This window comes from Hyperoodon ampullatus (assembly GCF_949752795.1).
Source record: "Hyperoodon ampullatus genome assembly, chromosome: 6".
Classification (NCBI taxonomy): domain Eukaryota; kingdom Metazoa; phylum Chordata; class Mammalia; order Artiodactyla; family Ziphiidae; genus Hyperoodon; species Hyperoodon ampullatus.
Genome location: NC_136919.1, coordinates 114,293,172 through 114,306,443, shown reverse-complemented (window position 1 = coordinate 114,306,443; position 13,272 = coordinate 114,293,172). Strand labels below are relative to the sequence as shown.

Genomic DNA, 13,272 nt, shown 5'->3' with positions numbered 1-13,272 from the left:
AGTGCCCTAGTGCCATACATCTACCACTCCTGCCTAAAGCAATAAAAACAACCTCTGAGATTTCCAGAACACAAGCACTTTAAAAAATGAAATATCATGGCTTTTTCCTAAAGTCTTAAAAGGCACTAACAGCAGCTCACATCCTTCCTGCACTGACCCTTCCACGAAGCCTTCCCCACATCTCTAGCCAATGTTGACCATGCTCTTCTCTTACCATGCAAGGTCCTGACATCCTGAACCTTTAGGAAACATGACTGGGGTTGACTGTCTTCCCAACTTGATTACAAGCTCCTCGATGATAAGAATCATTACTTTTCCTCCTTTACCTACCCCGACGCATCCACTAGAAGACACTTGAGAAATACTGTCAGTTAATCTAAATTGAAAAACACTATTATTTAATGGAAATTTGAAAATTCCCTTTCTTTTCTTTGGATATTCCCTCTATCCTTTATTTCCTCTATCCCTTTTTTGGGCAAACTTCATGCTTTCCAAACAAGCTTTTTTTTTTTTTTTTTTGGCAAGGGAACCTCTAATCACTCAGCAAGCTCACTCCCCACACACACGTAGGGTTGATTCTTGGTTTGTGGTTAATAGAGTTGGTGCTCTTTCGTCAACCTTTGTTTGAAGATTTGAGGATTTACACAGAAGCCACTGGCTCTGTTTCCTTACAAGGTCATCTTGCCCCTGTCTGTATGAATCTCCAATGGCCCTTCCTCATTTACCTCCCCAAAATGTTTATAGGTTGTCTTGCTTAATCCTTTACTTCAACCCAGCCCTTAATGACCACTTTTCTACCCTAAGTCCTCTCTGAGATCATTAGCTTCCTTCACAAGTTAGTGACAAGCCTCCGTGTTGCCTACAACCCACTTATAAGAAAATATGAGCTTCTATCCTAGGCATGTTTGTGATGCCACTGTAATTTTCTTATTATGTCTAGAGCTTATCTGTCTTTTCTCCTACACATTCTCCTACCTCTTCTTTCCTGTCCTGCCCACCCCCTTAGCCCTCCCCCCCCCCAAGAAATGAATTGGTTTACCCAGCAGATTTAGTCTTACTTTGGCCAGCTTATTGTTTCAACGTGATTATGAAGTGGTTAGGCTTGAATACACAGTTTATTAATTTCCAGGCATTCATGATGTCTCCCTGTTGAGCGTAGTGTACACAGGTGTGCATGTGTCTACCTGTAGTAACTAACCCTCTTGGAGTTTGTAGTCGTGCTGGTGACAAAAAAGATGGAGTCGAGGTTAATTTGTGTTACTAGAGAATCATAGTTTTAGAGGCGTAAAGAATGCTAGATTCCAACTTTGGCATTTGACAGATCGGGAAACAGATAGAACAAGGTAAAAGGACTTGACCAGGGTCATAGAGCTAATCAAAAGAGGAACTCGGGCCACAGCTCAGAGCTGTCCTATTCCAGTCCATGAGGGCCCTTCCCCCTCCTATATGTCCCTTCCCAAGGGCTCATCCATGTGAAAACTCAGGATGTCCACATACAACCAAAATGCCTCACAGACCTGTAAACATGCTTAAACTGAGAAGATGGGGAGGTATGGTGTATGTAGCTTACAACACAGAGAATGTGCTGTGAAAATGATAGTAAAACTGCTATAATGAGGCTAAATTCGAATCCAAAGAGACCACACTACTCATCCTGCCTGAGCTGCCCACTCCTCCCCATAGCACATTTTTTTAAAAAGATGGATAGGTTTCCCAAGGCACCTTGTTGAGATGGTCCTATGATTTCCCTTTCGTTAGATCAATACAAAGTCATCCCTTAATTCTGTGAAAATAGCTCTTTCACACATCTCTGCACACACAGTCACACACACGTATAAGACATTGGCAGCAGGTACTTTTAATTTGCTGGAAAATATTTCTAAGAAGTCAAACAGCTCCAGCCCAATGAGCATGCCCTCCGATTGGCTGGCCAGACCAGTTGAGGGACCTGATTGGTCCCTGATCCTGAGGACCGATAAGAACGGCTATAAAATCCCTGGGTGCAGCTCTTGGGCCCCCAGTTTGCAAAAGCCAGAGGTGCAAGAAGCAGCGACTGCAGCAGCAGCAGCAGCAGCAAAAGCGCCAGCAGAAGCAGCATCAGCAGCAACAGAAAATTCCTCATCAAATCCTCACCTAGGCTCTCAGTGTATCCAGATCCACATCTTCACTCAAGCCGGGAGAGGGAAAGAGGAAAGCGGGGGAGGACAAAAAAAAAACAAACCCAACAACTTAGCGGAAACTTCTCAGAGAATGCTCCAAACCTCAGCAGTGCTTCTGGTGCTGGTGATCAGTGCTGCTGCAACCCATGAGGCGGAGCAGAATGATTCTGTGAGCCCCAGGAAAGCCCGGGTGGCAGCTCAGAACTCAGGTAAGCGGCAAACCCAGGACCGGTTTCTCCCCCAAAGAGCTGTCCTCATTTGCCTCTCGCTTTTGCAACTGTGTCTGTGACGGCTGATCTTGATAATAAATGTGCTTCATGCCTGATGGCAATAAACTGCCAGTGTAATCCAATAGCCTTAGGAAGTGGAGCTCCTTTGTTTAATAAATTGCATGCAACTAACGAAGAAGCTGGGCGCTCTGCTGAGGGTATTTCATTGCATAAGCCTAGCCTGATTGCCTGAAATCTGGCACGTACCCTCTTGGGGGGGAGGGGGCGGGGGAAAGACTTGAATGTTGGCATGCTTCAAAGCGCTCTCTATACTTTCCAGAAGCTGAAGCTGATCTTAAGGTGAGACGTGACTTGTCTGATGCTGTTCCTCTTTCTTTACCCTGAAGACCCTATAACTTGACTTCCCTGCCCCTCCAGAGAACACACAGAAAGCTCCCTTTGCAGACTGATTTACGGAACCATAGCCCTCCAGTCTGACAAATCCAGGGCAGATTCAGAGAAAACCCTACACATCCCACCCTCGACACTGTTCCGTCTGTCCCTCCCTGCTCTCTGGGGCTCCATTCAGTCTCCACGCAGCCCCGTGGCTAGACAGCCCCTCGAAAAAGAGTATCTGTGAAACGTAGCAGCTATTTCTCCAAGGGAGAGGTCTCACTCTAGCCCTGACTCCTTGAGCAGTTAATTGTGTATTATCCTGGTCTCTAAAGGAAGAGAGTCCTTAGGAAGCCGGCATTGACACCTCTGTCTTTGGACTTCGCTTGTCCAGCTTGCTCCCCTTCCATGACTGCTCTCTCTCCCCCAACTGTCAGCAAAGATGGGCTCGCAGGTGTCCAAATGCTGCAGACGCTGCTCCCCTCGGAAGGGCACAGGTCCCTGCCGAGAGGAGGGCTTTGCTTCACTTCCTTTTGTACTTAGTTGCTATAGAGATGCAGTGATTCACAATTCAAGCTTGCCAAAAACAATAGCAATCCTAATGCATATTAAAACTGCTTAAAGCAAAGTTATCATTTGAACCCGTGGAAATATATAATTAGGGAAATGACTCGTAACATCCCAGAGGCTGCGGGTGGTGGGAGGGGGAGGGGCCGCCTAACCGAACCGTGCTTTTGATCTCAGAGGAGACTCCTATGGTATGAAGGCTGCAGATCGTTTCTCGCGGAGCTGCCTGCCAGAACACCCCTCTTCTGTAGGAGAGAAATTACTTTTATGGAAGATCTTATCCAGAATGTAGAAAGCCTCATGCAAGTTCTCTGCGGTTTTCTTCCAGTCTTGCACAAGTGTTGCCTTGGCCTGGTTATTCTACACCTGTGTTTCTCTCTCTCTCTTTTTTTTTTTTTTTTAAAAAAAGGCTTTTAATATGAGAGAGATTATGCATACCTCTAAGCACTGTCCTACAGCGGGGGGTTGGGATGAAACATGAACGGATCAGATTTCTTTCTGCCAATAGGAAGGTAAGTTAAAAGCCCTAAATCAGAAGGGTCTCCTAGTGGACTCCTGGCAAATTCTTCTCTGCCATTTAGACCAAAATTCCATCCTTATGATTCTGGAGTGTATTTTCTGGAAGCCAAATGGATTCCCTTCTCCTTCCTCCTCCTAAACTTGACCACCTACCACTACCATCTACCTTCCCATGCTTTCAGCCTTTAAGGGGTGCCCTTGGATTCTGCAGAGCTGCTTTAAGCACTGGGCATGCCTCCTACTCCAACCTTACTTTTCCAGCCACCAGAACTGTGTGTGATGGTGAGACCAAGAGAGTGTATCTCCGAGGGAAAACTCATTCCCTTCCTCCATGTTCTCTGGTTCTTATAAGCAAAAGGGATCTGTCTGTCCCCTCTATTCCTCACTCCCACCCCGCTCGGAATGGGTCTATCTACTGGCCCCATCACAGACTTCTAGGATAAGTTCTTCTGACCCCTTTTCCTTGAATTTTGCCTCCACATCAGCTTGATCCCTCTAGACTGTCCTCACCGTCTGACCCAGATTGCGTGGATTTGTCTCTTTCAGCTGAAGTGGTTCGCTGCCTCAACAGCGCTCTGCAGGTTGGCTGTGGAGCTTTTGCATGCCTGGAAAACTCCACCTGTGACACAGATGGGATGTACGACATCTGTAAATCCTTCTTGTACAGCGCTGCTAAATTTGACACTCAGGTAATAAGACCTTGACCCCTGCTCACAACTGGCTGCTTGTCTTTAACAGTGTATGAGACTATTGTTCTTAGGAGCCGGGCTTGTAGGGAACCAGCTCTGCATCTCAGCCTCCCCAGTCTAAATTCTCATCTCCAACATGTGTACACACACACACACACACACACACACACACACACACTTTTGGCCAAGAAATAGGTTCTATATAAGCCACTCTCCACCCACTCTAATGCACAATTGTAACAGGCTGACAGAGGCTGTCTTCTAAGGGAGGGGTGATGAGCGGAAAATCTTTGCCTCTTCAAGAGGAAATAAAAATGTTCTTCTAACAAAGAAGTTCTTCTCACGAAGAGCCAGCATACTAGCTTTTTTTTTTTCATTTTTTTTTTTTTTACTAGCTTGTGATTTGAGTTATCAAATCTCAATCCCAAGAATACAAAACCATATTATGGCTATTTTTAGGCTGAAGGGTGGTTGTGTATGGTCCATCTCTTTTTCTCGTCTCATTTCATTTCTATGTAGCTCAATTCTCAAGGTAGTCTAAGGGAATAGGGACTTTTAAAAAAAAATCCTGGTCTCAGGGTACAGTTCGCTTATTGCAAGGACATGCAGAGAGGGCCGTGAGACAGTGCCAAGGTGAGCCCCCTTAAGGTCCACATATCATAGGCCCTGTCCTCTCTTGTCAGCTCAAGCTAAATCTTGTCCTCCTCCCCCCCTTCCTTGGCAGGGAAAAGCATTTGTCAAAGAGAGCTTAAAGTGCATCGCCAACGGGGTCACCGCCAAGGTCTTCCTGGCCATTCGGAGGTGCTCCACTTTCCAGAGGATGATTGCCGAGGTGCAGGAGGAGTGCTACAGCAAGCTGAACGTGTGTAGTGTGGCCAAGCGGAACCCCGAAGCCATCACGGAAGTCGTCCAGCTCCCTAATCACTTCTCCAACAGGTACAAAATGAGTCCACTCGTGTGGCAGTTCGGGGGGAGGGGGAGTGGTTGGCCGTCAGAGCCAGACACAGAAGGAGTTAAATTGCCACGGTGATGCTCTTATTTTAGCTTGCAGTCTTCCCAGCTTTTGCAGGAAAAAAATATGTTTGTGATTGGTTGTGACAGCTTAAGCAGCCTGGATTTTTTTTTTTTCACTGTTATAGGAAAAGTCTCTCCATGCAGCTAATAGAAAACTTCATCTGCAGCATCCCTGGGTGCATTGTCCATTTCCTTCCATAAGCCTGAAGGGAATTGTGAAGTTTATGGTAACAAGATTCTGAGACATCAAATTGGGCTGAAATCATGACTAGGCACAGTACAATTGGCCATTATGAAAACCTTGGTCAAATGTCATAATGCAGAGTTTTAAAACTGCATATATTTGAGTCCATCCTAAGCCCAATCAGATATTTCACTGGGTAGCCCAGAGCGAACCATCTGACTTCGGTGGGACTCAAATTTCCTTTGTGAAAAGTGAAGTGGCTAGACTAGATGATTCCCATGGTCCCTTCCAGGTCTGTTATCCCATTTGTCTAGTCCAAGATTTCCTGGAATGATGTTCTGGTGACTCCCCAGATCACATTCTCATCTTAGTATTCTAAACTGATCCCAAGCCACTGAGCTAGTAATATCTGAGCATCATGCCTTTCTGTGCCCTTGACTCACCGTCTTTACCAGCCAGGTATGAACATCTAAGACACGAGATGGCAGACATGCTCATTCCATGGCGTAGAAAGTTTCCTGGCAAGACCTGGGCTTCCCCATCTGTGGTCAAGTTCAGAAAGGTGCTGATGGGGCTAGCATGGAGGCATGGCAGGAGCAGTGCAGAACGGTCAAGTTCAGCCTACTGTGATGCCACTGACTTGACTCCTAGTCCTGAAGGGCTAGGATTCTTTGACTCTCCAGCCAAATCTGCACATATCCACAAAGATCAGACCGTACGTGTTATTCTGCCCACAGGAGCGCTAACGCAGACTTACCTGATTAACTTCCTAGCCAGAGGCTGCCACCCTTCTTCAGATACTGGCAATAACCTAGTCCTTCTGGGGCTTACCAGTGGGTTAGTCATGTACATGCGTGCAACTGGAAAACGGGAAAAGTAGCTCCTCCTCGGGGAAAGGTTAAGGCCTCTGACGTTAAACGTCGTACATTTCTGATTCACTCTTAACTACTGATCATTGTTCTTGAGAACCTCATGTCAGTTTACAAAAATCGTTTGTTCAGTCCTTGAAAGTGACTCTGTCATGGTGCTAACTGATGTTCTGAGAACAGGAAAATCAAATTCAGCATTTATCTCAAGCGCCCTGTCTCTTTAGTATGTGTTTATGTGGTAGCTGGGGGGCAGGAATAGGTTAGCACAGTCATTATTATAAGGTTTGATCTTTAATGGTCCAGTGACAATTCATGATCTATAATATGGCATGTGGCCAGTTTTGAGACAACACTAGTATCTCTAATTCAACTGAGGTAGCATCTTCCATTATGAAGAGGAGGTCTTACAGAAAGGAGAATACAGATTCTAGACTGGTGATCCTAACCATCTAAGAGACTAGTAATAGGAGCTTTTAAGCAGGCCGCTATTCTTTTCGATAGGTGCCTTGTTTTCACCACCTTTAGAAAGGGGTCACAGGAGTCTAGTTATCTCCCTTTATCATCTTAGAAGAATCATCCTGATTAAGGAAGGTCATCTCTTAAAGACTAGAATCCTCCATGCAGCTCTTAGCTTTCTCCAGTTACTTCGCTTGAACTGGCTAATGTTATTCCTGCTCAGAGCTAGAGGTTTCCGGTTCCATGCTGGGCTCGATTTGCTCTATTTAAGATCCTCACTCTTCTGACACATCCTGCTTTCCCAGCCTCTGTCCCACCACAGATACACACTACGTTGTGCCAGTTGGCAAAGAATTGTGAAAGGAAGTAGTTACAGGTTCATTCCACCTTCCTGTGACTTATCTAGCATGAGATTTGGGCCTGGGAGAATCCAAAAGCCTGTGACTGGACCAGGAGCCAGAACAGGGAGGTTTTCCATGACAGAAATGCACTTAGAACACAAAGGATAGCTGGAGTGTCCCCCTGGCTGAATTTGTAAACTCTACTTTCAACCATGAGGGAAGCAGGCACGATTGATCAGGCAGGCTGGACGGCATGAGGCCTGAGAAGAAATTAAACCAATCCAGATCCAGATGGGAAAACTGACAAAGCTTCCAACTCTCTAGGGCATGGATAGGGAACAGGAAACAGAAGAATAATATTGATCAAGGGAAACAAAGGACTATTTATAAACCTTCACACAGAACGTTCCTAGGCAGTATGTGTGTATTTGGGTAAGCATGGCTTAAAACAGTAGCTATGGAGAATATCTGATCTTATTCTTTACCAAGGAAAAAAGTCAGTGATGGAATTTTCAAAGGGGGAGGAAAGAAACATGCTTTAAAGGTTCCTTCCAGGCTGGGTGATCTGAACACTTAGCCCATTAAGTCTTGGGAGTACAACCCACCACCACTCCCCATAAAGATGAAGAAAGGCATCTTCTTAAATAGTTGTAACTCCTCCTGCCAAGGATGGGCCTTAAGCAGAGCTGAACTATTTTTTTTGTTAAATTGAGAAGAAGCGTATATACTGAACCCCAGAAACATAAAATGTCATAGCTGGAAATGACCATAAAGGTTATCTGGACTAACTGCCTCTTTTTACTGATTAGAGAACAGAGACCCAGAGAGAGGGGTGACCTGCTGAAGTTCACACAGCTAGTGAATGACAGAGTTGAGCCTAGAATTCACATGGCCCTGAGCCAGGCTATTTGATTTCCACTTCAAAAATGGCAGCCAGTCAAACCTGCAGATAAAATCCACAATCCCAAAATGGAATTCCAAGTAGAATGGAATAAATGCACCCCCTGGTGATCAACAATTAAATTTGTGTACATCTCTCACCAACAGCTATAGTAACATCAAGTCTTGGTCCAAGACAGTGATCAAGGACTACATGACAACTGCTAAGTCAACTTTCGCTGAAGACACAATCTCTTCAATAACCTCACTGACTGGCTTAGAGATAGGAAAGGTCTGTCTCGTCAGCCCACACAACCCCAGAGGTCAATGCCATATTCTGGCCCTCAATAGAGAGGTGTGGGATTAATCTATTGCTTGCTCAGGCAAACGGTGTTGTCATCAAGGCAGCCTGATAGGTCTCCCACACTTGGAGGAGCCGCTACTGGAGCCATGGCTGTTATCTATTCCAAGGAGCTCTCTTAGCCTGCCCTTGCTGAGGTAACCAGCTCCATGGGAGAAGCTAAGGGTAGATTTGGGGGGAGTCGCTAAGAACAGTCAGGCTGGCAAGGGTCATCCTCAAGAAGCGCCAAGAACAGGTGGCCTATCGGGGCCGGCAGAGAAAGTAACAGTAAAGGTAGGCTCTCTCAGAGATGGAGAAGAGGTGTTTTGACAAAGTGGGGGCCAGAGGAACACGTCTGACCTTAAAGAGGTGAGGCGAGTTACAGAAGCTTAGTTTCCTTACTGGTGTTAGACTTCTTCATCCAGACTAGAGTTTTCAATGTTAATATAAGGAAAGATCATCCTCTCCAGCCCATTTGGAAGATCATTTGGTGTGAACAGTTCTTTCTTTCTAGAAGTGGAAGGGTTAACTTCTAAGTTATAAAGTCCTTAACCGAGGGGCAGGAAGATGAGGGGTCAGAAACCTTTTTCTCTAGGATCTAATCACCGTTTGAAATAGACACAGAGATCCAGGGGACCCACATCCTAGCAGAGCCCAAGAGATGCCTGGGGATCTGTGTGGGTGTGTAGATGTCTGAAGCTGATGGTACAAAGTAGTTTATTCTCAGTTTTTCCAAAACCACTTTTCTCCCCATTTCCCCATCCAAGTGAGATCTGCTTTGACTCATGTGCTTTATAATTCCAAAGGGTTGGAAAATGTGTCTCTGTGCCAGGGAATCCCAGTTTTAACAACAGCTGGATATAATCCTCCCTCATGGGAGCCAGGACTATATCAGAGACCCAGACACATTTCTCCCTCCGTCCCCAGCTTGGTTCTCCTCCCTCACAGAAGGGTGATGGCTTTGCTTCAGTGCCCACATTCCACTCTATTTACTGTACATCCTTGAAAGGACCTCTCTGGGGGGTTAAGTTATTCTGGAAAGATGTTTGATCCTGTGCTCTGTGAGGTGAGTTAAAAATAAACAGGTTTCTTTTCACGGAAGATCTTGTGGTCCGGCAGTCCTCGGGCTCCTCTGAGGAAAGGGTCTCTCCACATAAATGCTGCAGACCACCGTCATTAGGACAGTCCCTAATTAGTGAACACAGAGCTAATGGGTTCTGACATCTGCCACCTTGAAATGGAGCAAATCCATCCCAATTCAAATTGGGAAATACCCGAAGTGTCTTCCCAAAGAATAGGATGAGTAATTTATATGCCTTAACTATTAGACAGTTTACTGATAAAAGGTCAATGACAAGGTTTAAGTGTGTTCTCTATGTCATAAAAGACTCCATCTTTTTTTGGGTAGTTTCCATGCTGTCTAACCCATATGTACTGATTTTTAAAAAACCTGCATCAAAGGGAGTATTACCTAGGACTATTTGCTGTACAACATGTACACAATTGTTTTCACATCTTCTTCACTGTCATCTTTCACATCTTCTTCACTGTCATTTTCACTGGCATCACATCTTCCACATGTGTGGAAACATGTCCTGTGACTGTTTAAAATGATTAAACCATAGTCTTCAGGAAAAAAAAATAGATTAGACAGTTTTATTCTTTCTGAGCCTAACAGTTAGCTGCAGCATTTTGGAGGCTTAAAGAACTTGCACCAAAGATGAAGGAAATTTATACCAAACACAAATTCTTTTGTAAAACTTACCAGAAGACCCACAGATAATTTTTTCTTTTGGGAATCATGACATTGGAAAGAACTCTATTTTGAAAGCTCCATTCCCTCAGGGGCCACAAAATAAATCAACAGAATGACAGTGTGCAGGCACTATAGCCCTAGGACATGGGCACATGAGGGATACAAAGAATAAGGACACATCTCCTGCCTTCAATAGGTTTACAGCCTAGTCAGGAAAACAAAACCATCAGTAAACCATCAAATGCTGACCTGTACGATGGTAACCCAATATCTATAAAACATCCCCAAAAAGGAGAGGGCAGCACAATCTAGAGCAGTGGGAGAAGGCTTCTTGAAACTATTGAAGCACAAACCACTAAGGATCACCAATCGTTCTATTTAAATATCCTTGTTGCCTGGCATTTGGCCCTCTGACTGCAATATACCTTTGCAAGAAGACTGAAAATCTGGTGAGACGATAGCCTTCAGAGAGGCTAGCCAAGTGTATGATAGGGAAATTAGATTGAGTAGAAAAATGCATGAGATACTGAAGACAGGGATCTCCTTTAAAAATAGAAATTTAGGGACTTCCCTGGCAGTCCAGTGGTTAGGGCTCCACATTTCCACTGCAGGGGGCACGGGTTTGATCCCTGGTCAGGGAACTAAAATCCCACATGCCACTCGGCACGGCCAAAAAGAAAAAAAAAGATAGAAATTAATCAGAATATGCACACACACACACACACACACACACACACACCTCCCACCAAGAAAAAGAAAAATCGCAAAGAGGCACCAAAATAACTGCAAATGATTGCATCCATGTGCAATGACTATTAAAACATAAGTGTGAGTGTTGGGTCACCTCATACATTTGACTCAGTCCTGCTTCGACCACTAGCCCATTGTATGACCTCAGACAAGTCACTTCAGCTCTCCCACCTTAGTTTCTTCTCTGTACAATGAAATGATGAAAGAGTCGTTAAATGGTCTCTGTGATCCCATCTAGCTCCACAATTCTCTCTTTCTAAAACATTTAGACATTGCCACGAGCCTACTGTTCAAAGTACGATCGCAGTCTCCTGAGCTCTAAACGTGGACACAGAGCTGTCTTGCACTGGGTGGTAAATCCAGGCAGCGCAAGCACTCACACGAAGAAGACACTGCCTAAAGGTTAGAAGCAAAAGCCACCTTCAGCTGAGGCAACTATTTGTGGGTGCTTGATCTGGCCATGCAGGACGGGTGTTGACTGGAGCCCGGATGAAAGCCTGGGTCTTGCCTTGTGCCCACTGAATGACCCTCTCTTTCCCAATGCAGATACTATAACAGACTCGTCCGAAGCCTACTGGAATGTGATGAAGACACCGTCAGCACAATCAGAGACAGCCTGATGGAGAAAATCGGACCCAACATGGCCAGCCTCTTTCACATCCTGCAGACAGACCACTGTGCCCACACACACCAGCGAGCTGACTTCAACAGGAGGCGTGCCAACGAGCCACAGAAGCTGAAAGTCCTCCTCAGGAGCCTCCGAGGTGAGGTGGCCTCTCCCTCCCTCATCAAACGCACCTCCCAAGAGAGTGCATAGCCGGGGAGAGGTATTCACAACCTCACCAAACTACGATCATTTTAAGGGTGTTCGCTCACCAACGTCGAGTGTACTGTGCCTGGTTTGATTTTTTTAAGTAGTTCCTATTTTCTATCCCCCCCTTAAAAAAAATTGCATGAAACTAGGCTTCTGTAATCAATCTCTCAACATTCTTCGATGGCGGCATTCTCACCAACAGAACACGTGTGATCTTTCTGCCTCTCCTCAGGAGAAAGTGGCCTCTTTTACCACTTTCCTCTACCAGGTCTTTTCCCAGCTCCCCTCCAATGACTCTCCAACACAAAACATTCATGTAATTCCCCAGACTTTGTATTTTGAAGATGTGGAACCCTTTAGAATGGTTGCCCCAGTAGAGTTAGCTGGTAAGAAGCAACTTAATTTAAATGCATGTCTTAAAACGCTCATAAAGATGCTCAGTGGAATTCGTGTTATGAATCTGTGCTGGCCATGGACGAATATGAATGTCATATTTGAATTCTTGATCTCTCATGAGCTAGTGTCTTACGGTCTTGATCCTCAATGTCTAATTTCCTTCCCAACACATTTACCAAATTGCTCGAGCCTGGCTCTCCAACCAGACTTGGAGCCTGCATCTTCTTGCATCTAATGAAAAACAAAAAGCTAACATCTCTATGTACTGTAACTGCTCAGAGCTTTAAAAGTATCTTTAACAATTGTCTTAAATCCAGAGAATCTTAAGGTCTAACTGTGGAATATAAATAGGTGAAAACTAATGTACTGTACATAAATTCCAGAGGACTCTGCTTAAACAAAGCAGTATATAATAACTTTATTGCATATAGATTTAGTTTTGTAACTTAGCTTTATTTTTCTTTTCCTGGGAATGGAATAACTATCTCACTTCCAGATATCCACATAAATGCTCCTTGTGGCCTTTTTTATAACTAAGGGGGTAGAAGTAGTTTTATTCAACATCAAAACTTAAGATGGGCCTGTTATGAGATAGGAAAAACCAACAGGTTTATCTGAAGGACCCCAGGCAAGATGTTAATCTCCCAGCCCACCTCAACCCAGAGGCTACTCTTGACTTAGACCTATCCTGAAACAGCTCTGTCACATCCAACTGAGAATTACAGGGACCAAAAAGAGCATCCCTTTGGGCTTGGACCACTTAGAGTGTGATAAGGCCTGCTATACCTTGGGAAGTGGCAGTTCTTGACTTTCTGCCTTTCATCAGTGCCTGGTACTCTGACAGCCTGATGATGGGGTAGGAGGCTTTCCATTAACTCAATCAGGTATGAGTCAATCAGCCTTTGGGTCTTTAGTTTGGGGGACTTGGGGCTGAGGG

The 13,272-nt window shown here is 44.9% G+C and overlaps 1 protein-coding gene across 1 annotated transcript; it reads left to right on the top strand.

Moving 5' to 3' along the window:
- Nucleotides 1–2,250: 2,250 nt before the first annotated feature.
- Nucleotides 2,251–12,078, top strand: STC1 (stanniocalcin 1; the record flags this gene model as incomplete). The annotated part of the gene is made up of 4 exons (XM_079706128.1): nt 2,251–2,368; nt 4,394–4,536; nt 5,261–5,472; nt 11,672–12,078. The coding sequence occupies 4 exons, from the start codon at nt 2,251–2,253 to the stop codon at nt 11,940–11,942; spliced, it is 744 nt and encodes a 247-aa protein (XP_079562254.1). The 3' UTR covers nt 11,943–12,078.
- Nucleotides 12,079–13,272: the final 1,194 nt, after the last annotated feature.